Source organism: Mus caroli, unplaced genomic scaffold, assembly GCF_978045245.1.
Source record: "Mus caroli unplaced genomic scaffold, Mus_caroli_1 scaffold_18, whole genome shotgun sequence".
In the NCBI taxonomy this organism is placed as follows: domain Eukaryota; kingdom Metazoa; phylum Chordata; class Mammalia; order Rodentia; family Muridae; genus Mus; species Mus caroli.
In genome coordinates this window covers 67,858,867-67,883,605 of record NW_028227273.1, presented here as the reverse complement: position 1 = coordinate 67,883,605, position 24,739 = coordinate 67,858,867, and the positions used below count along the sequence as shown (strand labels likewise).

The following is a 24,739-nucleotide window of genomic DNA, read 5'->3' as shown; positions in this document are numbered from 1 at the left end:
AAAAGAATTATGCTGGGCGTGGTGGCACACGCCTTTAATCCCAGCACGTGGGAGGCAGAGGCAGGTGGATTTCTGAGTTCTAGGCCAGCCTGGTCTACAGAGTGAGTTCCAGGACAGTCAGGGCTATACAGAGAAACCCTGTCTCGAAAAACAAAAACAAAAGCAAACAAACAAAAAAAGAATTATATAAATTTTTTTTTTTTTTTGGTTTTTTCGAGACAGGGTTTCTCTGCATAGCTCTGGCCGTCCTGGAACTCACTTTGTAGACCAGGCTGGCCTTGAACTCAGAAATCCGCCTGCCTCTGCCTCCCAAGTGCTGGGATCAAAGGCGTGCGCCACCACTGCCCGGCCCTGCTTATTTTTTTTAATTAGGTATTTTCTTCATTTATATTTCAAATGCTATCCCAAAAGTCCCCCATATCCTCCCCCCACCCACTCCCCTACCCACCCACTCCCACTTCTTGGCCCTGGCATTCCCCTGTACTGGGGTATATAAAGTTTGCAAGACCAAGGGGCCTCTCTGCCCATATTTAATATTTCTTTTTTTTTTTTTGGTTTTTCGAGACAGGGTTTCTCTGTGTAGCCCGGGCTGTCCTGGAACTCACTTTGTAGACTAGTCTGGCCTCGAACTCAGAAATCTGCCTGCCTCTGCCTCCCGAGTGCTGGGATTAAAGGCGTGTGCCACCACGCCCGACTAAAGATTTATTCTATATATGTGATGACTCTGTTGCTGTCTACAGACACACCAGAAGGAGGCCTCAGATCCCCTTACAGATGGTTATGAACCACCATGTAACTGCTGGGACTCGAACTCAGGACCTCTGAAAGAGCAGTCAGTGCTCTTACCCTCTGAGCCATCTCTCCAGCCTGATTTTCTTTTTCTTCCTTCCTTCTTTCTTTCCTTCCTTCCTTCCTTCCTTCCTTCCTTCCTTCCTTCCTTCCTTCCTTCCTTCCTTCCTTCTCTCTCTTTCTCTCTCTCTCTCTCTTTCTTTCTTTCTTTCTTTCTTTCTTTCTTTCTTTCTTTCTTTCTTTCTTTCTTTCTTTCTTTCTTTCTTCTTTCCTTTCCTTTCCCTTTCCTCCCTCCCTCCCTCCCTCCCTCCCTCCCTCCCTTCCTTCCTTCCTTCTTTCTTGTTCTGGTGGTGCAGGCCGGTAGGATATGCATAAGTAGCAGAGGCAGGAGGATCAGAGTTCGAGGCTAGCTTTTTTTTTTTTAGATTTATTTATTATATGTAAGTACACTGTAGCTGTCTTCAGACATTCCAGAAGAGGGCGCCAGATCTGGTTGCGGATGGTTGTGAGCTACAGTGTACTCATATAAATAAAATAAATGAATCTTAAAAAAAAAAAAGAATTATGCTGGGCGTGGTGGCACACGCCTTTAGGGCAGGATCCCTTAGGGCAGGAGTTCCAGGTTATGAACAGCCATGTGGATGCTGAGAATCAAACCAGGACCTCTGGAAGAGCAGTCAGTGCTCTTAACCACTAAGGCATCTCTCCAGCTCCCTACATAATGATTTTGAAAACAATCTGGGCTATACAGTGAAATTGTTTTTTTTTTTTTTTGAGACAGGGTTTCTCTTTATAGCTCTGGCTGTCCTGGAGCTCACTTTGTAGACCAGGCTGGCCTCGAACTCAGAAATCCGCCTGCCTCTGCCTCCCGAGTGCTGGGATTAAAGGCGTGCGCCACCACGCCCGGAGGTTTTTTTTTTTTTTTAAGATTTATTTATTTATTAATGTATGTGAGTACACTGTCACTGTCTTCAGACACACCAGTACACCACACACAGCATCAGATGGTTGTGAGTCACCATGTGGTTGCTGGGAATTGAGCTCAGGACCTCTGGAAGAGCAGTCAGTGCTGGTAAGCACTCACTGAGCCATCTTTCTAGCCCCTGAAATTGTCTTAAAAAGAAAAAGGAACATTTGGAATCCATCTCTATTCTGTGCTCTGCTCTGGAGGCTGGCTTGTGTTTACAGCAGCAGGCGTTCGGAGGTCTTCCCTCCTCAGCTCCTGGAATTTCTACTATGGTAGAAATTCTTCCCCAGTGTTAGCACATTCATTTTCAAGGGCTGAGTTTGTAGGAGTCACTTAGAAGCTGTTTTTTGCCAAAAAAAAAAAAAAAGACCCTCAATGTAACTTAAAAAAAAAAGGGGTGACGCTCTGATACTTTTTACTTTCCTTTTGTTTCATTGACCTTGAGGTGCATTCTGTCTGTCACACACACAGGGTCCTCACTAAGGAGCCCCAGTTTTCTCATTTCTCTCCCCTACAAAGCCAGAAGAATCATTGTCCTAAGCCTGTGGTCTCCTAGGATTCCAGAACCAGCAAGGCTTTGCAAGCAGGATCAACACACCCATTTCTGGACCCTCTTCCAGGCTGTGCAAATCGAGGGGAATTCTTTTGTCCTCTCAGAGCCCCCTGCTGAGGATGGAGTCTTGCCCCAAGACAAGGACAGCTATGTATAGTGAAAAAGCTGCAGTATATACTTCTGTTGGAACCAGATCTGGTCCTTTAGGTGAAGATGGTGATTAACAGATCAGACAGCAATTAACAGCTTTTAAAAACGTTTTCATTTTTAATTACAAGTGGCACCCAAGTGCCAGAGGAAAGCAGAAGAAAGGGTTGGTTGGAGCCACCCAATGTAAGTGCTGAAAACTGAAATTGTGTCCTTCCCAAGAGTGGTTTCTGTTCTTACACAATGAGCCATTTCTCCAGCCCCTAAAATTCTTGTTACAAGACAGTTCACAGTCCTGCAGCAAACTGTGCACTGTGTACAATACAGTACGTTTTTGCATTTGCTGTTCCCTAATTTCCTGGAAGGGTTCCTTGCAAGTGCAATTTCCTGGTAGGGGTCCTTGCTCAGCTGTTATTCATCCCGGGGCCCTTAGGCTTTACTCTGGGGTGAGTGTCCACCCATAAGCTCTCTAGCCCTTACAGGGGCACAGCAGGGACTTCTGCTACCTGTTTTTCACCTGGAAAGCACAACAACCCTCCTCCACAGTGACACACTCAGAGAGGGCTTTGGGGGACAGAGAGAGGAGAGGGGGCTCTGAGCCCAGGCTGGGTCAGCCAGTAGAGCATACTTCAGTACTGACCACGTCTGCTGCCCGTAACGACCGTGGGAAGCTTGAGCAGGCACGGAGCAGTACACTCAAAGTCCTAAATGACCTCTGTCGCTTTAAATAGAGAGTGGCTGGAGGGCCCCCTGCAGCTGGGGATTGGAGGGCTCAGCCTGGATTCCACAGCAACAAAGGGTCTCCTTTGGCTTGGCTACTGTGCTTCCTTCCTCTGTGACCAACACCCTTCACTCCCCTTCAGTCTTCTTCAATGCCTTCTTCAAGGCTAGCAAGCTTACCTCTCCCTTCCCCCTACTATGTAAAACATTTAAGCGATTAAAGCAGGTATGGTTCAGTCTTCTATTCCTAGCCTCCTGTCTCCCTTCCCCCGATGCAGCAGGGTGACCAGATGCCAACTTCTTTTGCAGATATTCCATACCTTTGATACATAGACATGAAAATTAATTTTATTTTTCTATGGGAGTGGCCAAGGAGACTAGAGGAGCTTATCTGATCACCGAGCTGGAGTTCCAGGTGGCTATTAGCCACTTAATATGGCTTCTGGGAACTGAACCTTCGTCCTCTAGAAGAGGGGCAAGGGCTTTGACCTGTGGCTATCTCTCTCCCCAACACAAGACGTGAATTTCTCTCACTCAATTAAAACAACCCCCCCCCCCCCCCGCTTTCCCAACACGGTACATCATTCCCAAACAAAGCACAATATTTTCCTCTTTTTTTGAGGGGAAAGAGGAGGTGTTGAGAAAGGAGTTCTTGGGTAGCCCTGGCTGTCCGGGAACTCCCTTTGTAACCAAGGTCGGCCTTGAACTTAGATATCCACTTGCAGGTGGGGCCTTCCTTCCTTGTGCTGAGATAAGGGTGTGCCCTGCCCCACCAGCCCTTTCTCACGAGACCACAGTCACACAGTCACTTTCAGTAGGGATGCTTTGCGTTCCCCAGTGACCACTTTATAGATGCATCTACCATTAGAACAGTGGGTGGATGAAGTCCCACACTACAGTGAACCCTGGCAGGATAACAAAGGAAACAGTTTGCCTGCAGGCTGGGGCTATTTTTGGAGAGTTCGGAGGCTCCTTGGGGACATTCCTTAATTTGAGCCCCATCCCTCCCCCCCCCAAAAGCTTTTTGATCTTTGTTTGGCAAAAGGATAAATACGCCCCAACTTTTTAACATTCTCTAACACAGGAGGTGGTCCTGTTGTTCTAATTTGCATAATGTTTTAGGAATCCTGTAGCATGTAGCACTTTGACTTGTTTTTTCCCCCAGCTTTTCAAAACAGGGTTTCTCTGAGTACCTGGAACTCAGACATTGGTCTGTCTCTGCCTCCCAAGTGGGGGGATTAAAGGTGTGCACCTGGTCCCTTATCACTTTCCTGAGAAGGCAGGTAATACTGATGTGGGGATCACTTTCCTAGTATCTGTAGGTCAGGCTGGCCTCACTCATGGTGATTTTCTTGTTCTAGCCTTGCCAGCACTGGGACTTAAGCTGAGATCCACTGTACTCAGCTTTTCATGATAGGCTGCAACCTGACCTGGTGTTATTTATAATTTTTTTTTTCTCGAGACAGGGTTTCTCTGTGTAATAGCTTTGGCTGTCCTGGACTTTCTTTGTAAACTACCCTGGCCTTGAACTCAGAGGTCTGCCTGCCTTTGCCTCCCCAGTGCTGGAATTAAAGGCTCGGGCCACTGATGTTTGGCTTATTTTTGTATGTATGTTTTTAATGCATTGTTTTACTTTTGTTGTTGCATCGAACCCCTCTGAAAAAAAGCCTCAACTTCTCTTTTTGGGCTTTCAGTTTGCAACTACATCTTTAACATGTTTGGAATATATCCCTTTGGTACCCATGTCATCTAACACTGACATGAAACTCGGTTACTCAAAGAGCACCTTCCCGTTTCCATTTGGTCTCTTATACTTTTGCGGCAGTTTATGGTTATGGTGTGAGGGGTCCTGAGAGCAGCTGGAGGTTCGGTTCTTCCAGGCAAGGTCAGAGTGCACCTTCGGACGTATATATTGCTGTACGACGGCTCTCCGGCTCGATCAGCCTATAAATTACAGTTCGCATCTACTCTATGTTTCGTTTTGCGTGGCCCGTCTGTTCAGACCCCACTTCTTGAGTTATTCTTCTGCTTCCTGTCTCCAAATGAGTCCCACGTAACACTTCTATATGCTCCCATGCCTTCCACAAGACAATTTAATGTGTGTCCCATGGTGTCTCCCCTACGACCATTTTCCCCAGCTTCCAAAGCTTCGCGACCCCGGTCCAGTGTCCTTTCGTGTTCCGTTTGGCGCTTCTGCCCTGAATTCACCCAAATCCCGAGTGATCCCTCTGCTCCGTACCCGATCTAGTGCCCTGCGTGGCCCCTTTGCCCAGCATCACACCTCGCCTCCGTGTCTCCCACGTGACATCTGTCGTCTGGTACCTCAAAGCGTTGGACAGGACCCTTCATCCTTTGCCGCCCACCCCCTCAAGCTGAGTGATCCCCAGTGAATCAATGTCCCCTTCCAATGAGACCTTTCCGGCCTCCTGCTGTTCGCCTCCACTCTGGCCAAGGTGACGCGGTCCAGCATCCTCAGGAACCTAGACCGCAGGCCGGCTCCCCGCGGGGCGGGGCCTCGGAGGCGGAAGTGCCCGGGGCGCTGGCGGCAGGTCTATCCGAGCCATGGGAGCTCCGGGCAGAGGCAGTGGCGGCGGCCGCAGAGGCGGCGGGGGCTGCCCAGGCGGGGGCGAGCGGCGCGGGACGCGGGAGGGGTAGCTCGGGCTGAGCGCCGAGCCATGGGCCGGGTTGGGGCCGGGGACACAGCGCGGGAGGCAGCGACCGGGTCACTGCTGCTGCTGCTGCTGCTGCTCCTGGCTCGGCCTCCGCCTGCCGCCGCTAGCAACAGCAAGGAGAGCGGTGAGCCCGCGGGCCTACAGCGCCATCCGCGGCGCGGGCCGGGGGCGGGCGGGAGGCGGGGATTGTGACTCTCGGGGGGCACCTGTACGTTCACCTGGCGCAGCGTTGAGACGAGGTTCTCATCCTGGGTTGCGCCCCCTGCGGGGCATCCGGGCCAGAAAAACCCCCATGCCCGCTTTTCCGTTCCGGGCCCGCCGAGTTCGCTCTCTTGGAGCGGATCCTACCGGTCCGTTTCTTCTGTGCTTTAGAGACGCGACTGTGGCACCCAAGAGCTGGGAGGTAGAGGAACCTATCTCCGAAGAATAGCTGAACCGTGGTGACGCAAGGGACAGTATCTGGTAGAAGGGTTGAGCTAGAGAAAGTTGGGCAGACCCTAGAATAGGGGGTCTAACCAGCATTATGTTCATATTCCAATCCCAGGAAGGTCACTCTTGATTGCTGATTTTGCTTCTCACCGACTGTGCTGCCAGCTGACCCTAAAGAAGCTGGCTGACCAGAATGGATGTAAAGAAAGGGTACTCCCTTATAGGGGAGCTTCCTAACTGCTTTTTGTTATTTCTGCTCCGTAAGTGGGAACGCACTGGACTACAGTTTAAGGAGGCAGTTAGATCTTTGACCCTCTGTATTCTGCCTACCCGCAGACATTTAGAAATAGGAAAGATGAGTACTTTCCCTTCTCTTGTCCGGCGGGAAACTCCCCGGGAGACCTTTGTGCTACCTGGTGTTCCTTGGACCGTTCCACCCTCTCCTCCCTTGGAGCTCTTGTTTCTTTTTTTAAAGATTTATTATTATATGTAAGTACACTGTAGCTGTCTTCAGATACTCCAGAAGGGGGAGTCAAATCTCACTAGGGATGGTTGTGAGCCACCATGTGGTTACTGGGATTTGCACTCAGGACATTTGGAAAGAGCAGTCAGTGATCTTAACCGCTGAGCCATCTCTCCAGCCCGGAGCTCCTGTTTCTTTGAGGGTTGTTGTGTTTGGTTTCTGAGCTTGGTATAGTTTGAAATGAAAGGCAGTGTTCCCTAAAGACCTTCTGATAAATTGCTCCATACCACATTCTATTTGTTCCTCCTTCTCCAGCCCTGGGATTAAGCCCAAGTGAGAGTTGATGGCTAGGTGGGGGGACAAGTGGCTCTGTGGCCATGGCTGCTTTGACGTGTGGGTAGTATCTCTGACAGTTGCTGGGTTTTGGAAGGTGTGGGGCAGAGTACCTTTGCTTAAATTCTCAGGGAAAGTTCAGGACTTTCTTTTCCCACTCTCTACTCAACCTTATGCCAATGGGGTGTCCGGGGCAGGCAGGTATCACCCTACCATGCCTGTTGTCTAGGTCATATATGTTCAACAAAGTGTGTGTCTTATCAAGGAAGTCTGGAGAGGTTATTTAGACATGAGAGTTTGGTACTTGGGTCTCATGTAAGTATCTAAACATCACAGATGTCAGCTCTATTCCAAGTGTCCCTCCCTTCACAAAGGCTTTGTGGGGTCCAAGGGCTTTTCCCTTAGCAGGTTAAGGGTGCTGCTGTACACTGTAGGGTAATCTCTCCCACCTGGCTTCCTCAGAGGTTTGGATATCTGCCTATCCAAGACCCCACAGTCCTAGGGGGTGGGGAACCTGTTCTGCCTCAGCTGAGAGAGAGCAATATTCTGCCTCACGGTTTTTTTCTGCTCCATTATCATATTACCATGTAGCAGCTCCTGGTATTCAGTCCTCAACCTGGTGAATGGGACCTGCAGATAGCAGAGAGTGTGGAATTCACTGAGGGAGCTTCCCTCTGCCCTCCCCATGCCAGGCTCCTTTGCTTTCCTCCAGCAGGCTGCTAGCTTTTCTCCAGGTGCCTCTGTTTGGAGGAGTCACATGTCTGGCAAGAAAGCCAACTGCTCACCTGACTCCCTCTCCTCTCTCCTGGGGGAACCAGGCACCATTTTCACAGTGGGGCAAAGGGAGGCTTCCTGAGTGGGAAGGGCGCCAAATAGTACTGTGTTTCTCTTAAAGCACTTTATTACTCATTAACTTCAAAGGGAAAAGCAGTCTGCTTTAGACTACCCATAGGGATCCACAGGAATCTAGAGAGGTAAGGGGCACCCAAGATCATACAGGCACAAGGCCTGAGCTGCCACTGGGTGTGGGGTAGGAGTCTGTAAGATGATGCAGGGCCTGAGGCCACATGATGCCCTAGTCTGGGGGCTTTAGGGAGTTTATCTGCCTGGTCTTCTGTCTTTGCACCAACATGCATGGGTGTGTGCCCTAAGGGCATTTGGAGATCTCACCCATTTGGAACAGAGAGGCCACCTGTCCCTTGGTTCCAGGCTTCTGAACTACAGTCCCTCATCATGGTCTTTTACTAGGTAGGGATCTGGCAGTGTCCTAAGTCATAACAAGTTGGAGAGACAGCCATCTTCTGAACCTAAGCCTCCCTACCTGCTCATGTGGTTCTGGGAGGTTCAGGAGAGTTGAGGTGGGAGGAGCCTTTGCTGTGGCCCTGAGTTCAAGGTAGATATTAACAGAAGAGGGATCTTCTTCCAGACTGCGCCCCCCCCCCCCCCCCCCGCTGTCTTTCAGGCTCCACATTTCTTGGCCTGGATGTACTAGAATATAGTGCAAGGGTACAAATGACTAGCTCACAAAAAGACCCACCATGGGAGGGTCTACCTGAAGGCGGTGGTTGACAGGGCTACTGACTTCATTGTTTACATGTTGCAGTAGTGTGAGAAAGCAGAGTCCCCGGCCATCTAGAGAGAGGAGGCCGAGGATTAACTGCTCAGTTTTAGGAGAAACTGTTGTTGATCACCGCAGGCAACTTGCAGGCGCCAGAAGGCATTTTCTACTTTGGCTAAGGACAAAGTTCAGGGTGGGACAAGTACTTCCTGGAGCCCGTGCTTCCTGTGTGCCTGCCCCACCTACCTGATTGTCACCTTTTCCCTGTAGAGGCCGGACTGGTATCTGAACACTTCTCCCAGGCCCCACAGAAGCTGTCCTTCTACAGCTGGTATGGCAGCACCCGGCTCTTCCACTTCCGCGTGCCCCCGGACACTGTGCTGCTTCGCTGGCTGCTGCACGTGTCCCAGGGAGGTCCCTCATGCACTGACGTAGAGATCACAGTGTAGGTACCCAGTATTCTGCACCCCCAGCACCTATGCCCGGCAGAAACCCTGATTCTCACCCCTGCTTGACATGATCTCTTCCAGGCATTTCCGCTACGGCGCCCCTCCTGTCATCAACCCGCTGGGCACCAGCTTCCCTGACCACACCTTGAGCCACGCCTCCTTCCACATCAGGGCATTGTTGAGCACCATGCTGCTGGACAACACGTCAGTCAACATCTCCCACCCCGCGCCTGGGGACTGGTTCCTCGTTGCTCACCTCCCTCCCTCCTCCCAGAAGATCCAGGTGAAGGTGAGGGGGCTGACCTCCTGGCATGGAGGCTGAAGCAACTGCTTGATGCATGGAGGACCCAGCCTCTTGTCAATGTCTGGGCAGACCTTACTCTCAGCTACCCGACTCTAGATTCAACTCCGTCTTCTCCTTTGGCCTACATCCTACATTCTCTAACCCCTATCACTTCCTGCCTTATTCTCCCCCCAGGGCTTTGTTCCAACCTGTGCCTACATCTTCCAGCCTGATATGCTGGTAATGAGGGTGGTTGAAGTCTCCACTCTAGAGCCTGATGTTCCCCTCCAACAGACGCTGCTCTCCTACCCCAGCTACCTCAAGTGAGTGGATCGGGGAGGCCAAGTCTGACCTGTAGCTGCAACCTTTGGGTTTAGGGTGGGTGGTACCACCATCTCATCTAGCAGGTGAGAAAGCGAAGTCAGATACCTCCCTGTAAGCATGTTAGGAGAAATAAGTGCCCAGTGCGAGCTAGCAAGTCTGAGTCACCACCTTGCCACAGGATCTTTGTCCCTGAATACACCCAGGAGCTCCGATTGGAACTACAGGGCTGCGTGTCCAGTGTGAGCCCCGGCTGCCCAGTACGTCTCACAGTGGGGGCAACCACCCTGCCTAGAAACTTCCAGAGGGTGCTGACTTGCACTGGCCTCGCTCCATCCTGCCATTTGCTACTGTCCTCTCCGCCCTGGGGCCGGTGGTTACAAGTGACATTTGAGAGCCTAGCTGAACCTCATGTGACAGTGGGCTTTACTGCTAAAGCTACCTTTACAGGTGGGCTCCATGGGAGGGAAGCGGGGCGGGGTGGACGGGCTCTGTCTACCTCCCCCAAAGCTCTGGGCTTTCTTCCGGTTGAGCCCCTTGTCTTTTTGACAGTATGTAAGCCATGGAGTGTGACCGTCCATCATCTTATACAAAACAACCCAAACCAGACTTACAATACCTCTGCAATCCAGCTGTCCCAAAGCGCTGTCCACCGGGACTTGGGCAGGAGTAGCAGGGAGGACAGTGGTCCCTTCTGTCTCCTGAACTATCCAGTCCTGAGGGAGGACACAGATGTGGTGTCTGTACACTTCCAGCCCCTGAATGGGGCCTTCGTGCTGGTGCATTCAAGCATGCCTTCTGTAATGCAGCTCCGCCTTGATACAGGCATGGATAGCGGAGGCTCCTTCATCATCGTCCTGAGGACCAACAAGGTATCCTCTGGAAGCCCACTGAAGCAGTCTACAGCTGCTTGTACCCTGGGCTTGGTTCAGGGTACAGGGTAACTTCAGCTCTGAGACTGGGGTGAAGGGACCTGTCAGGCGGTAGCATGATACCAATAGCATGGGCCAGAAGGGGATTCCTCTCAGGATAAAAGATTTCCCCTACCTGAAGCCCTGTCCCTGGTAGAAGTTATATCTGTGCAAATGGACAGGGAAATGGCCAGAACAGGAGACAGCTGAAGGTAATTCAGCTGAAGAAAATTTGGACCATGATGAACTTTGGGCTAGCATGCGGCCTCCCTCCCCTCAAAAAAAGGACCCAGCATGACCGAGCTAAAGTACAAGGTGGGGAGGCAAACTGCTCCTTAGATGCCTTTGAGGGGTGACAATGGCTAACCTACACTACTTCCCCTTCCAGACAGAGGTCACAAATGGCACCTTGGTAGCAGCTTGTGTGAATGCTGCCTCCCCTTTCCTCAGCTTCAACACTTCACTCAACTGCACCACAGGTATTCTGGGCAGGCAGTTTTGGTGGAGAGACTGACTGGCCCCTCTAGCCACCTCTGACAGGCCCTCCCACCCCATGCAGCCTTCTTCCAGGGCTATCCCATGTTTCTGAGTGCCTCATCTCACATGGCCAACCTCATCATCCCCTATCCGGAGACAGACAACTGGTACCTCTCCTTGCAGCTTGTGTGCCCTGAGAGTCCTGAGTATGTGAATCTGGGCCTGGGCAACATGACATGGGCTGGTAGCAGTGGAGAGTGGGAAGCATCTATGAGTTTGGAGGGGTTCTCCTTTTCCACCTGCCCCCATCCCACAGCAGCACAAGCAGGGGAAATGGGAATCCCAGCCATTGGAGCCTGGAGGGCTTGGCTCTAGGCCTGGGAGTCCTAGTGGTAGAGCCGCCAACAGGAGCTCTACAACCAGCCTTCTCAGGCCACTTCTTTGTAGGGATTGTGAACAGGCTGTGGTTCGCGTGGAGACCATCTTGTATCTGGTGCCCTGTTTGAATGACTGTGGGCCCTACGGCCAGTGTCTCCTGCTCCGTAGATACGGCTATGTGTATGCAGGCTGCAGCTGCAAGGCAGGTGAGGATGAGCTTGCCAGGCCAAGCAGGGGTGACACTCCCTCCCACTCCTCCTCATGCTACCCTGCTAACTTGGGACCCCCAGTCTAGGCTTAAGGGACACTGATTGGTGGGGTGGGGTGGGGTGCTGCCTCCTGACTGGCATTGCTTGCATCCTGACTGCCCTTACCCACTCAGTGCCTACAGTTGTCTGCCTTAACCACTCCTGTCTGAGCTGTGTCCTACTGCTCACACTTTGTTGTGACTACATATGGATTCACACTTTTCCTCGACAGTCTCTATGTCTGTCCATGCGTGCCACACTGGCTCCTACATGTCCACATATCTCTACATCTGTCCCTACCAACTTATCACACCTGCCTGCCCTTACCTACACATACTGGTTCACACAGCTTTCTCCGTGCTCATGCCTGCTCACAGCAGAACACACTTGGCCACGCCTACCTGTGTCTACACACACCCATCCATACCAGTTTCCCTGTACCAACTATGCTTATCCCTCCTTCTCCACTCCTGACCATGCCTGCTGTGGATACACATGCTCGTCCAGACCCTCCCGTGCCTACATGCATCTTCCACTTTTGTCCCCACTTGCCCGTGCCTGCCCACTCTTGCATATACATATACTACTAATAGATACACTAGTATCTATTAGTGTGGATTTCCTCCTCCTATGTCCGTGGATTCCCTCAGGCTTGTCTACACAGCATCCTCTGGGCGAGGAAGGGCCCTAAAGTTCAGAAGCTCATGCCTAGGTATTGCGTGGCCCCCAGGTTGGCGTGGGTGGAGCTGCACCGACAACAGCACAGCACAGACCGTAGCCCAGCAGAGGGCAGCAGCGCTTCTGCTCACGCTCAGCAACCTCATGTTCCTGGCCCCCATTGCTATATCCCTGCACCGCTCCTTCCTGGTCGAGGCCTCAGTCTACTTTTACACCATGTTCTTCTCCACGGTAGGCTTGGCCCTAACCCTCTTGGGAACTCTGAGTGGGGAGGTCAGGTCTGCTTGCTCATTGCTTCACCTCACAGTTCTACCACGCCTGTGACCAGCCCGGGGAGGCAGTGTTGTGCATCCTCAGTTATGACACGCTACAGTACTGCGACTTTCTGGGCTCTGGGGCGTCCACCTGGGTGACCATTCTTTGCATGGCCCGTCTGAAGACAATCCTGAAACAGGTGAGTGGCCTCTGATGCCAAGCCCGGGCTCCAGGGAAGAGGGGCCCTCACATACAGTACATGAAGTGGCAAAGAGGGATAGAACAGATAGGACTGGGTATCGAATCTCACAAGAGAACTCATTATCCACTGGTGGAGGACGTTGTAGGAAGCTGTGAGGGAAAGGTGTAGCCATCAGGACGCCAGGAAAGAAGATGGGGACTGGGACCCTAATCTCAAAGAGGAGTCAGGGCAGGCCTCCCTGAGAAGCTGGAGCCATGTTCCTGGGTTCCTTGTCTAAGGGCACTTGGGGATTTTATGCAGCATCTGGACAGTAGAGGTGACTTTTCAGTGCTTGTGAGCTGTGTCCTCTATTTACAGCCTGGGTACTGCCCATCAGGGGCACACATATCATCTCAAAGAGTGGGAGGAGAAAGTTCTGGAATTTGGAGATCCAGCAGGCAGTGGGCAGATAGAAACTTAAGCGTGGGTCCCCTCCCAGGTTGCATCTAAGGCCATCCTGATTGTAGATCCTGGAAGGCTTGGTATGCACGGTCATGCAAGTGTGTACAAGACTGCCCATTAGGAGTGGACATCATCGCCGGGCGGTGGTGGCGCACGCCTTTAATCCCAGCACTTGGGAGGCAGAGGCAGGCGGATTTCTGAGTTCGAGGCCAGCCTGGTCTACAAAGTGAGTTCCAGGACAGCCAGGGCTATACAGAGAAACCCTGTCTCGAAAAACCAAAAAAAAAAAAAAAAAAAAAAAAAAAAAAAGGAGTGGACATCATCACCTAGTCCTCCAAAGGTCCTTTGGACACAGTAAAGGGACTAGAGGAAGGGTACTTCCCTCCCAGGGGCTGAGCAGGAATGGGGCAGAATCTGCCAGCGACACTTAAGAGGAGCCGGCAGAGGAGGGGCCAGAATGTTGGGAAACTGACCTGATCACCGGTGCCTATCGTGTCTTGTGCTATCACAGGTGATTCCAGCCAAAGGCTTCTACCACCTCACAAACCACTGTGTCTCTCCTAGGTACTACTTGTCCTCGGCACACTCGTCATCGCCATGTCCTTGCAGATGGATCGCAGGGGCATCTGGAACTTGATGGGACCTTGTGTCTTTGCTTTTGTGATCATGGCCTCCATGTGGGTAAGGAGCAGGGCATATAGTCTCCTGTTCAGACTCATGGAGAAGAGAGCCAGGCCCTTAATTCCAGTTGTGCTGGGAGGGCCCCAAAACTCCACATCTGTTTAGAGCTGGTAGCAGCTACCCATAGAGCCCCAGTCTGGCTGTGTGCCTTAGGTCTTGTGCCGATAACCACTAGGCATGAGGCCATATGCAGTTCTCTTGCCCAGATCTGGATAGACCATACCTCTTGGCTCTGGGTCTGCACCAACCAACCAACTCCCATGTGGCTATCCATTCTAGATATACCGCTGTGGGCACCGGGGGCAGTGCTACCCGACCTCCTGGCAGCGCTGGGTCTTCTACCTCCTGCCTGGCATCTCCATGGCTTCCGTTGGCATCGCCATGTATACTTCAATGATGACCAGTGACAATTACTACTACACCCACAGCATTTGGCACATCCTACTGGCTGGTAGTGCAGCATTTCTTCTGCCACCACGAGAGGAAAAAGCTGGATCCTGGACCTGTTTGCAGAAGTTCCCTTGTCACTACCAGATCTGCAGGAATGATCGGGATGAGTTGTACACAGTGACCTGATAAGGCTGGTTCATGGACACCTGAAACTCTAATGACCTCTTCAGCTAGGACAAACGGGAGAGGTGCCTGTCTAGCCCCAACCAGGTTTCCATCTGAATAAAATTGTCCTGAGACGCTTGGCTTCTTTCTCCAGAGAAGACCCCCTCCACCTCAAAAATCTTTATGGCTGCTGCCAATTCCTCTGACGGTCACAGCTGTTTCCACCTGGAGACCACAGGTACCACGTGTGGGCAGATCACGCTGTTATGGATGGAGATACAAATAAGGGATTCCTGTGGTCCCCTTCCTTTGGAAAGCCGTGATATGAGACCCACAAGCAAGGAAGTCTGAGTGCACAGAGGTCACTCACTGTCTCTGACATCCTGTACCCTTAATGCCATCCTGCCTTGACATGGGGATACTCTCCTGCTGCAGTTGCTATGGTAGAGTCCAGGGTCATCAGAGAGCTGATTAAGACCTGGAGTGCTGTGTGCTGTCCCTCCCTCATTGTCTGTTAGAGCAGGAGGCCTTCGGGAGAGCCTGAGGTAGCAGGGCTGCTCAGCTGTATGAGGTCTGGCTCCAGAAGGCACACAATGCTCGCTAGTGTTCCCTTCTCACTTAAGGGGTCCTAGGCCCCAGTCTGGTGAGCATTCTCCTGTACTGGCTCTAGGCACTTGGATGAGGCTGACCCCTACTGGATCAACTGAGGATTAAGGAGTGGGTTCTGGAGCCCTGGCCCAATCTTTCTGGTCTCCTGGGATCACTGAGCTGGTAGTGCAGTGTGCCCAGGCCATATGGTTCCCACTGTGAGGCCCATCTGCTCTGAGTACTGGGATTGCAGGTGTGGGCTTCTGGGCTCCTTCCCAAGCTACCAACATCCTTTATTTGGCACCAAAGCACACTTTAGCCCCTGAAAGGGGAAATGTGTATATTGGGGGGGGGGCGGTGGTAAAATGTTACTGTTCTAAGATATGAAGGCATATTTTTATGTAATTGGTGAATTTAATATTCTACAATAATTTTTCAAACCAAATGAGTGGTCTTTTTTTTTTTTTTTTCTTGCGTCCCTGGAGGGAAAGGGAGTTTGAGCTCAGGGTAGCCTTTCCCAACAGGCCTGCCAAAGCTGCTGGGGAACTCCTGGGCTGCACTTGGCAGACGGTGCCTTGAACCACTGCATTCGCAGTAGATAATTTTTCATGGTCCCTAAAGGAGGCGGAGGGAAAGGGATTAGTTTAGATGGACGGGCGTTGCTGCCAGTTGGCAGTGAGCGAAGGCGCACGTTCGGTGACGCTCTTCCGGTTCCGGGAGGCGCGGGCGCGCTCTCCCAGAAGTAGAGGGTCGCGCGATGCCGCTGCACAGGTATCCTGTGCACCTATGGCAGAAGCTGCGGCTGCGGCAGGGCATCTGTGCGCGCTTGCCCGCCCACTTCTTGCGCTCACTGGAAGAAGAACGGACGCCGACCCCGGTACACTACAAACCTCACGGGACCAAGTTCAAGATCAACCCCAAGAATGGGCAGCGTGAGCGCGTTGAGGACGTACCCATTCCAGTTCACTACCCTCCAGAGTCCCAGCAGGGACTGTGGGGTGGAGAGGGCTTGATTTTAGGCTACAGATACGCCAACAACGACAAGGTGGGTGCGGACCATCTTGGCGGTTCTGCATGCTTTGCTGAGCAGGCACTGCTCAACCTGACGAGCACAAGCGTTTTGATTACAGAGCAAGCTAACTCCGATAGCGAAGTCTAGTGCAGTCCTGAAGTGGGGTGGTCCTGGATCAGATAGTATCAAAAGTAAGGACATAGTGGGGACAGTGGTGGAGAAAAGGCAGGAAGGATAGACTCGAAGCTTGTGCTGAAGAGGAGGGAGAAGTGAAATCTGCTTGTCACCTGCTAGTTTCTATGCGCATTTCCCTCATTCTTAGGATAGGATAACTTTGCTCCTAATACATAAAAATCAAAAAGACTGAGATGCTAACAAGAGCAGAGCCTGGAGTCTATCTCTTCTGGTGATACTCTGCTGCTAGGCAAGCCCTGTGGGAGGAGAGAGTATGTTTCAGGCCTTCCAGGGTGTCATTCACTTGCCTGTGGCTACTGGGTTTCAGCTGTGTGAGAATCTGGAACATACACCAGTAGCATTAGGGCTAGCCTGAGTGAAGCAGACATCTAGGTGGGTGGGTATCCAGAGCCAGCTCAGGGGCCCTGACCTGCATCAGTGGTCCTGAGGAGCGTCTGAGGAAGGGAGAGGGCCTGGCTTACAGTAGCCTAGCTTCCAGAAGGGTGCTTTTGGGGCCCACTTGGTCTGTAGGAAAACGGGAGTTTTCTCTTGCACCCTTAGCTCTCCAAGAGGGTGAAGAAGGTGTGGAAGCCACAGCTGTTTACTCGGGAGCTTTACAGTGAAATCCTGGACAAGAAGTTCACCGTGACTGTGACCATGAGGACCCTGGATCTCATCGATGAGGCCTATGGATTTGACTTCTATATTCTCAAGGCAAGCAGGGGTTAGTGCACTCCAAGGTCTTGTCAGACTCGAGGGAAGTGCCGAGTGCACTGCATGGGCAGGGAGTGGGGGGCACCCCAGGGTAGCTATTACAAGTGGGACTGAATCCCTGTTGGTGCAGCCCCTGAAGCTTTCTGTCTTGCTGAGGCCACTCCCTGTGAGTCGTTAACTTGTCCAATGGTCGTAGCCATTTCTTTTTCTTTTTCTTTTTTGTTTTTTTGAGACAGGGTTTCTCTGTATAGCCCTGACTGTCCTGGAACTCACTTTATAGACCAGGCTGGCCTCGAAACTCAGAAATCCGCCTGCCTCTGCCTCCCGAGTGCTGGGACGAAAGGTGTGCGCCACCACGCCTGGCTGGTCATAGCCATTTCTTACTCTCCTCTTGGAGTTTGTTGCCTTGGGCCTGACCCATGTAGGTTTGGATGCTAGCGCTGATCCCAATGCCTGTTCTGCTGTGGTCTAGCTTAGGGCTGCCAGCAGCTGAAGAAGAACCCACAGGGTCAGCTGACGGGGTGGGGGTGGGGTGAGGAGCCTGCTGTAGCACCCGACTCTATGTGAACCTTCTGCCAGACCCCTAAGGAGGACCTGGGCTCCAAGTTTGGCATGGACCTGAAGCGAGGGATGCTGCTGAGGCTTGCTCGCCAGGACCCCCATCTCCACCCTGAGAACCCTGAGCGGAGAGCAGCCATCTATGACAAGTACAGGGTGAGAGTTTCCCCATCCTGCTTGCTGCCTGAGGCTCCTGGCCCAGCCCCCACACCTCATGCCGGCCTCCTCTCCTGCTTATTCAGAGCTTTGTCATCCCCGAGGCAGAGGCCGAGTGGGTTGGCCTGACGCTGGAGGAGGCCCTGGAGAAGCAGAGGCTTCTGGAGGAGAAGGTGAGAACCTGGGTACCGGCAGACCTCACGCCACTGAGGCTGAGTGACGAGGGCGGGCGGGAAGGCTAGCTTTTAGGGTCTGCCACACCAAAATGCTGCCATATATTTGGTTCCTTCCATTTTGAAAATGCATGGCATGCTTCGTCTCCTGAAGTCCTTCATTCTCTTTCTCTGAATGCTCAGGGATCTTTGGTACTAGGTGTTTTCTTTCTTTCTTTCTTTCTTTCTTTCTTTCTTTCTTTCTTTCTTCCTTTTTTGGTTTTTCGAGACAGGGTTTCTCTGTGTAGCCCTGGCTGTCCTGGAACTCACTCTGTAGATCAGGCTGGCCCCGAACTCAGAAATCTGCCTGCCTCTGCCTCCCAAGTGGTGGGGTTAAAGGCGTGCGCCATCAACGCCCGGCACTAGGCGTTTTCTTAATCCCTCAGCAGCCCCTAGGATGTTCCATTTGTGTCTGTTTCCCAGAATAGTCAAGAGCCTGTGGCGGCCAGCAGTCCGCCAACAGGGAAGCCAGGGGTAGGCATGTGAGTTTGTGTGACCAAGGGAAAGCAGTCCTCTTTTGGCGGTCAGATGCCCTCCAGGATGGCAAGCGGCAGCATCCCCAGTCCTTCTACACCCTGCTTCTCCCCATGGTCAGCCAGAAGCAGCTGGCTGCCACCCTCCTTAGGGCGCCATCCCTGGGCTACGTTGAGCCTTACCATGCCCTCTCCCCTTCAGGACCCTGTACCCCTGTTCAAGGTCTACGTAGAGGAGCTGGTCCAGCGGCTTCAGGAGCAGGTTCTGTCCAGGCCCGCAGTGGTGCAGAAGAGAGCCGGTGACCACGCCTGAGCACTGGGCTCAGCCTCCCCTGTGGGCAGTGGGCGAACCCCACTTGGCATGTGCTGAGCACACAGTTCCTGTGGTAGACTTTTCAGAGAACCCTTCTGTGCCAGGACTCGTGGAAGTCTGGAGCGGAGCAGATGCCTGTCCAAGCTGGTCAAGTCCTTCTAGTTCTTGGGCTGGAATAAGTAACAGTCTGAGGCAGCCTGCGCCACAGTAAAGTGTGTTGGTTTGCTTGGAAGTCTGGAGTCCTGTGAGTTCTTTTTTTTTTTTTTTTTTTTTTCCCACCCCGAGACAGGGTAGTCCTGGCTGTCCTGGAACTCACTTTGTAGACCATGCTGGCCTTTAACTCAGAAATACGCCTGCCTCTGCCTCCCAAGTGCTGGGTTTAAAGGCGTGCGCCACCATGGCCAGGCTCAGTTCTGTGCATTCTTGTCCGGATCATTCCTCTGTTCCAGAAACACGCGGGCTGTTTGAGCTGTCCAGCTGTAGCTGCTGGCTTCTGAGCTGTGGGCGCTGAGGGCCTTTTTGCTGTTTATGTCCCTCATGTGTGAGGCATCAGGACATAGAGAGTCGGGTTACATCCAGTGTATGCTCCTGCCTGCTCTGGAATGTTTTCCTGGGCACAGGAAGGGAGCCTGGGGCATGGGTCAGGCCTGGGAAGGGTCTCTGCAGTATGCCCTGAAGAGCTAAAAGCGGGAAGCTTTCTGGGTCCAGAGCTTCTGTCAGTATCTCCTGCAATGATGCAGAAAGTGGGGCACAATGGGCTTAAAAGGCCTTGACCTCAGCACCCCATCCTTAACTGCCCCCATTACTTGCGGTTGAGGCTATGGCTTGAGGTAGGAAGCCAGGCCAGGAGCCTTTTTCACCTGAGAGCTCAGGGCTCAGAGGCATTAGCACTGGAATCCATTCCTTTCTATGGGAAGGAGGAGGAGGGTCTCCCCAACTATGTGCGGAGGGAGCTGGAGTGGTAGTGAGAGCTGAGTTAGCAGAGCTCCACATCTGGCTGGTGTAAAAGGGGACATTGGGTGCCTGCTGGACTTAGGCATGGTCACTGACTGTGGGGTCTCAGGGGAGACAATAGGGGTGCCTGTGCTTGGCTGTGTTCTTGATGCTAAAGCCAAAGCTGGCATGCAGCCCTTCTTCCAGTGTGAGGGAGCCTACACAGACATACATAAGGATTAGGGCTCACCTTGAGGTCAGAGCCCAATGGATGTACCGCAGGTGTTAGTCTGTCTGTCCTGGCCTCTGTGTCCTTGCATATCACAATAATCTTACTCTGTGTATAATAATTAGGCTAAAATTTTTAAATCACGTTTATTGTGTATGTGTGCCTCCATATGCCATGGCTCATGCGGAGGTCAGGGGGCAACTTGTGGGAGTCGAGTCTTTCCTTCCACCATGTGCATTCCAAGAATCAGGCCGTTAGGCTTGATGGCAAGTGTCTACTGGCTCAGCCATCTTGCTAAGTGCAATTTAAAGGGTTTTGCTTGTTTTACCTAAAGCAAATACTACCCAGCCAGCTCTCGTATTGGTGAACCCAAAAGGCTCACCCTAGCTGTTTAAATCATTGTCAGGATAGTTCCCACATCACTGGCTTTAAGTTTGAGTCCTAAATTTAAACCAGATCTTTCAGCTAGGGCTACGTCCTTGTTGGGGTATGGAATAGAATGTCCCCACTGACTTGGTTCAGCTAGCTGCCTGTCTGATTATCCATTGTTTTTTGTTGTTGTTGTTGTTTTTTTCACTGCCAAGGCCTGGGTCAAGTAGGGCCTGTGTCGAGTTTTTGTTGTTATTGTTGCTTATTCTTTTTGTAGAGGAGATCTCCATTATGTAGCCCAGGCTGGCCTTGAATGCCAGATCTTCATGTCTTTCTCTTTTCTATGTGCTGGAGCTATAGATGCAACACACAGATACACAGACACACAAATACACACACTGCCATCCCACTCCCAGGCCTGGCTAGGTCCCTGTATGATATCTTGTGTCAGTTTCCTGGGGCCCCAAGAGACAATGGCTACCTTGAGGTATATAGTCAGAACAGGGCAAAGGCTACACTTAAGATCTTCTAAGCTCTGTCCTCAATCTGCAGTAACAGATGCTGAATGTGGCCTGAATATGAAGAGACCACTGCTAGTCACCTTTGCTGAGGTCTAAGGCAGTTTTGTTTTCCTAATAGAAGGCCAGGCAGAGCTCTGTGGCTCTAGCCTTGATTCCCAGAATAGCCCCATTCTAGTGGGATGTAGTATTTGTTTCATTACATCCTCATAAATACAATTTTTTTTTTTTTGAGACAGGGTCTCACTAGCCCAAGAAGGCCTGGAGCGTGAAGCATACTTAAAGCCTCGACCCTTTTGAGTTCTGGCGTTATAGGTTGGAGCCATGCCCAGCTTCACCAGCATCCTTGGGTCAGAAAACTGTGATACTCCAGAGTAAATGATTAGCTTACCTTTTCCCACAGGCGAATCAGGTCGGAGGTAGGCCCCAAGCCATCTGCACCCTGAGCTGCCTGCCTTCTGGGGTGTAGTGGGGGAGAGTGGAGCGGGTGTAACATGGAGCGTCCCTGCTCACATGTGCACGCACAGACATGCTGAGGCCATAGCACACATGGTCTAGGGGATGAGATGCCAGCTCTGGGGAGCTGTCTGTGTTTTCTTGTCTGTCCTGAGTCCTCCACTGCAGCTGCCTTAGCCACTCTCCCTGGTTCTTTGTGTGCTCCTGGAACCAGCGTGACCGTGTGCTGCATTTCAGGGCTTGCACTGGGATTTTGTATGAAGACTAACTGTTAAAAGCCAGAAACACCTCCCGCTATGTTTTTATGACAACAGACTGAGGTCAGCCTTAATGTCAAAGGACTGCGGCTGGTTGGGACGAGGAGGGCTGATAGGCTGGGTCATAGTAGCTGTGATTCCTCACTGCTGCTTTTCCTGTTTGCTGAGAGTGGGCAGTGTAGGCCCGAGAAGTTGCAACTCCATTGTTCCAGTTAAAAATGAGACCAGGGCCAGAAAGAACCTTTGCTGTTCAAAGGTGAGATGACGTGAGGTGGCTTGTGAGCCCAGAGTTCTGTACTGGACTTGTTTTGAGAGTTTGACATATATGTTGATCCCCGTAGTGGTTTTTAGGGTGTTAGGGGAGTGTGGATGGGCCCTGGGGACTTGTTTAAGAACCTTTGACATTGTTCTGTGCCTTGTCCACACTCTGGAAGCCCAGGGAGCTACTAGGCTCACTCATTTTACCCCTGTTGTGCATGGTAGTCTCCCTGCCTTGGTTTGTGCTACCACCAAGGTCTCCTGATAACTTGAACCCATCTTGCAAACACAGGTCAGGTTGTTTGGTACCCAGGCCTTCTCCTGTCTATTCTGGGCCATCCCAAGCTGGATCCCTGGGCCTGAAGAGCTTAGCCAGCAGGAGGAATTCCACATCACCCTAGCTCATCTGGTATAGCTCTCCCCAACCTCCCTACACTCACACTGTGCTGTAGAATGGACCCTTTCCCACAACCAGCTGGCCCAGGCTCCCATTCCCACCCATACCCTGCCTGTGGATGAGACTTGTCTACTGGTGGCCTCCAATATGGTAAGGAGACCCTTCCACTTCCAGGTGTCCTGTGTCACCTTAGGAGACACCAGGTCTGACCAGTGTGAAGCATTTGAGCCATGAGTTTTGCTGGGGCTGGTCTCTGAGTCACCAGTCCAAGCTTGGAGCCCTAAGACCAGCCCTGCTTGTTCTTACCCTGCTTCTTTGGATGCAAGAACCCTGGGACCCATCCTGGCCCTTTGGTTCTTTTGTCTTGGCAGGACCCTCTTCATTGGCCACTTAGTTTTCTGGGGCCTGCCAGGCTCTGACTTTCTCTAAGGAGCTCCTGGAAGCCCTGGAGGAGACACTGTTGAGCAGGTGTGGCCTAGGCTTTACCTAGAAAGTGGGATGCAGTCTGGCAGCTCCCAGAGGCCTTTGCAGTGCTCTAGGCCAGGCAGTGCTGCTCCCAGGGTGTCTGACCGGATAATGCTATTTCTGAATGCCCCAGAACTGGGATGTTGCTGGCTTCAAGGTTGCTCTGGGTCTGTTAACAGGATGGGCAGTCCATGGAGGTGTGCCACATCATATTCTTGCTGAGAATCTCTGTTTTGGGGGTATCCTGGAATGTCTCATTAGGGGCTAATATTAGTTGGCTCTGAGGGTACAGTGTTCTCCAGAAGGTCCTGTACCCTGAGAAGAGTTCCAGAGTCTTTCCAGGTCAGGCACCCAGGTCCATAGAGAGCAGGGCCATACTTAGGAACTTGGGAGGCTCTTGGCAGTTGGTGTGTGTTCAGCAGGCAATGACATTACAGTAAGAGTATGGAGTGCTTTATGAATAGAGACAACGTTGTCAAACGTCTATCTGAGGTAGGTGGAAACCCTAGCTCTTCCCACTGGGGGCTGGGGCGGGGTTTCTCCCTGTTCTTCCTCCTACTGTCCTCCATTCCCCACTTCTCACTGGGTTTTTACCAGCATAGGCCTGGCCGTCTGCCCCTGGGGCAAGCCTGACCTGAAGTCCTTTTCTCAGTAGGGACTTCAAAGATCATTGTTTCTACTTCAGCCAGGGAGTCAAGCAGGACATGGAACAGCTCAGGAGAGGCCATAAGGTAGACAGAAACCCATACACATGGGACATGTATGAAACACATAACAAAAATGCTTAACAGCTAGTGTGGGGACAGTTACCATATAGTCAATCCATTTGTCCCTCTGAAGGGACACTGGCATGGGGCCACTGGCAGCACTGCCTGCTCCCTCCGCAAATAGGAGTGGCTTGGGGGGTGGCGGTGTCTAAAGGGGCTGGTTGCCATGGCTACCATAGGGTTCTGAGGCCCGTCATCTGGTCCCTGCCTCAGCCAATAGGCGGCAGGAGCCCGAGCTGCAGCCTAGAGTCACGCTTCTGCCTCCCAGCCACACAGTGGCCAAGAGCAGGGACCGGCTTCCTAGAGTGGCTGAAAGTGCTCGGACGGACAGCCAAGCCCATCATGGCGGACAGCGGGACAGTGGGTCGTGATCAGGCACTTGGAGCCAGGCAGGTGAGGTAAGCCAGGCGGGTGGACAGATGGGTGGAAGAATGGGTGGACAGGTGTATGTAGGTGGTCCTTGTAGCCCATTGTTCTTGTGGTTGTGGCCCTGCCCTCAGCCCACCCCACCCTCAGCATACACACACTCTCCCACCGAACCTTCACTTTGGATCCTCACCCCACATCGTCCATGGAAGGGTCAAGGGAAGAGACAAAAGAAAGTCTATGAGCAGAATGGAGCCACACCACATCACCACGGGCCCGAAAACTGCCTTGGTTGGTCTCTCACGTCAGATTCCATACAGAGGCAGCATCAAAGACCCCCCGACTAGCCCAGGCCCTTAATGTCCTGACCACCATGCCAGGTCTCTGCGGCAAGCCGCCTTAAATCGGCATGGTTTAAGGAGCGTGGTTTTTTTCTTTTCTTTTTCTTTTTTTTTTTTTTCCAGTAAGGGGGAAAAAAAGCAACAGAAAAAAATGTCCACCTATAACAAGGGGGGGGGGGGCAGCCAGCCCAGATAGATCAGAAGCGCCAAATCCCATTACTCGGGACTTCAGAGCACAGCCCTGCACAGGCAGCTGCGATTAAGAGCTTGTCAATGGAGTCCCCTTTGGAGATCAAAGGGGCATGCCTGTGAGAGTGTGAGTGTGTGTGTGTGTGTGTGTGCGTGTGCACACGTGTGTGCGTGTGTGTATAGGAACACATGCTGTGTGGTGACGGTGGAGGGGCCATGTGTCATAGTACAGAAGAGCCTTGTGTATCACCTGCCTCCTGTGGCCACCCTCCATGTTGCTTCTGTCCTTGCTGCTGTGTATGACATGCGTGGATGCATCGGGCCAGGCTGGGCAAAAGAGAGGCCTGGTCCCTAATGCATCCTCTGGAAGGCAGTCCTGCCTAGACCTGGTCCTTATTTCTGGCTGGGCCTCCACTTTTACTTGGATCCTGTCCCTTCCCCAGAGTCTTCCTAAAGGAGTCTGTAGGCGCTAGGGAGGCATGCT

At 52.1% G+C, this 24,739-nt stretch overlaps 2 protein-coding genes across 5 annotated transcripts; both read left to right on the top strand.

The window, feature by feature from the left end:
* The first annotated feature begins 5,704 nt into the window (after nucleotides 1-5,704).
* Pgap6 (post-GPI attachment to proteins 6) lies at nucleotides 5,705-15,543 on the top strand. Of its 4 annotated transcripts, none has more exons than XM_021149650.3 (13): nucleotides 5,705-5,972; nucleotides 8,902-9,076; nucleotides 9,162-9,369; nucleotides 9,559-9,686; nucleotides 9,866-10,134; nucleotides 10,237-10,556; nucleotides 10,984-11,074; nucleotides 11,155-11,278; nucleotides 11,520-11,656; nucleotides 12,429-12,607; nucleotides 12,705-12,830; nucleotides 13,839-13,955; nucleotides 14,235-15,543. In XM_021149650.3, exons 1-13 carry the CDS (start codon nucleotides 5,852-5,854, stop codon nucleotides 14,529-14,531), a joined length of 2,292 nt encoding a protein of 763 aa, XP_021005309.1. In that variant the 5' UTR covers nucleotides 5,705-5,851; the 3' UTR covers nucleotides 14,532-15,543. The 4 variants fall into 4 exon arrangements, with proteins under 4 accessions (XP_021005309.1, XP_021005308.1, XP_021005311.1 ...); XM_021149649.3 differs by having other exon boundaries at nucleotides 12,684-12,830; XM_021149652.3 differs by lacking the exon at nucleotides 5,705-5,972 and adding an exon at nucleotides 6,053-6,251 and having other exon boundaries at nucleotides 12,684-12,830.
* A 250-nt stretch (nucleotides 15,544-15,793) lies between these two features.
* Nucleotides 15,794-18,936, top strand: Mrpl28 (mitochondrial ribosomal protein L28). Its single transcript, XM_021149616.3, has 5 exons — nucleotides 15,794-16,143; nucleotides 16,846-16,998; nucleotides 17,578-17,712; nucleotides 17,799-17,885; nucleotides 18,600-18,936. The coding sequence occupies exons 1-5, from the start codon at nucleotides 15,856-15,858 to the stop codon at nucleotides 18,708-18,710; spliced, it is 774 nt and encodes a 257-aa protein (XP_021005275.1). The 5' UTR covers nucleotides 15,794-15,855; the 3' UTR covers nucleotides 18,711-18,936.
* Nucleotides 18,937-24,739: the final 5,803 nt, after the last annotated feature.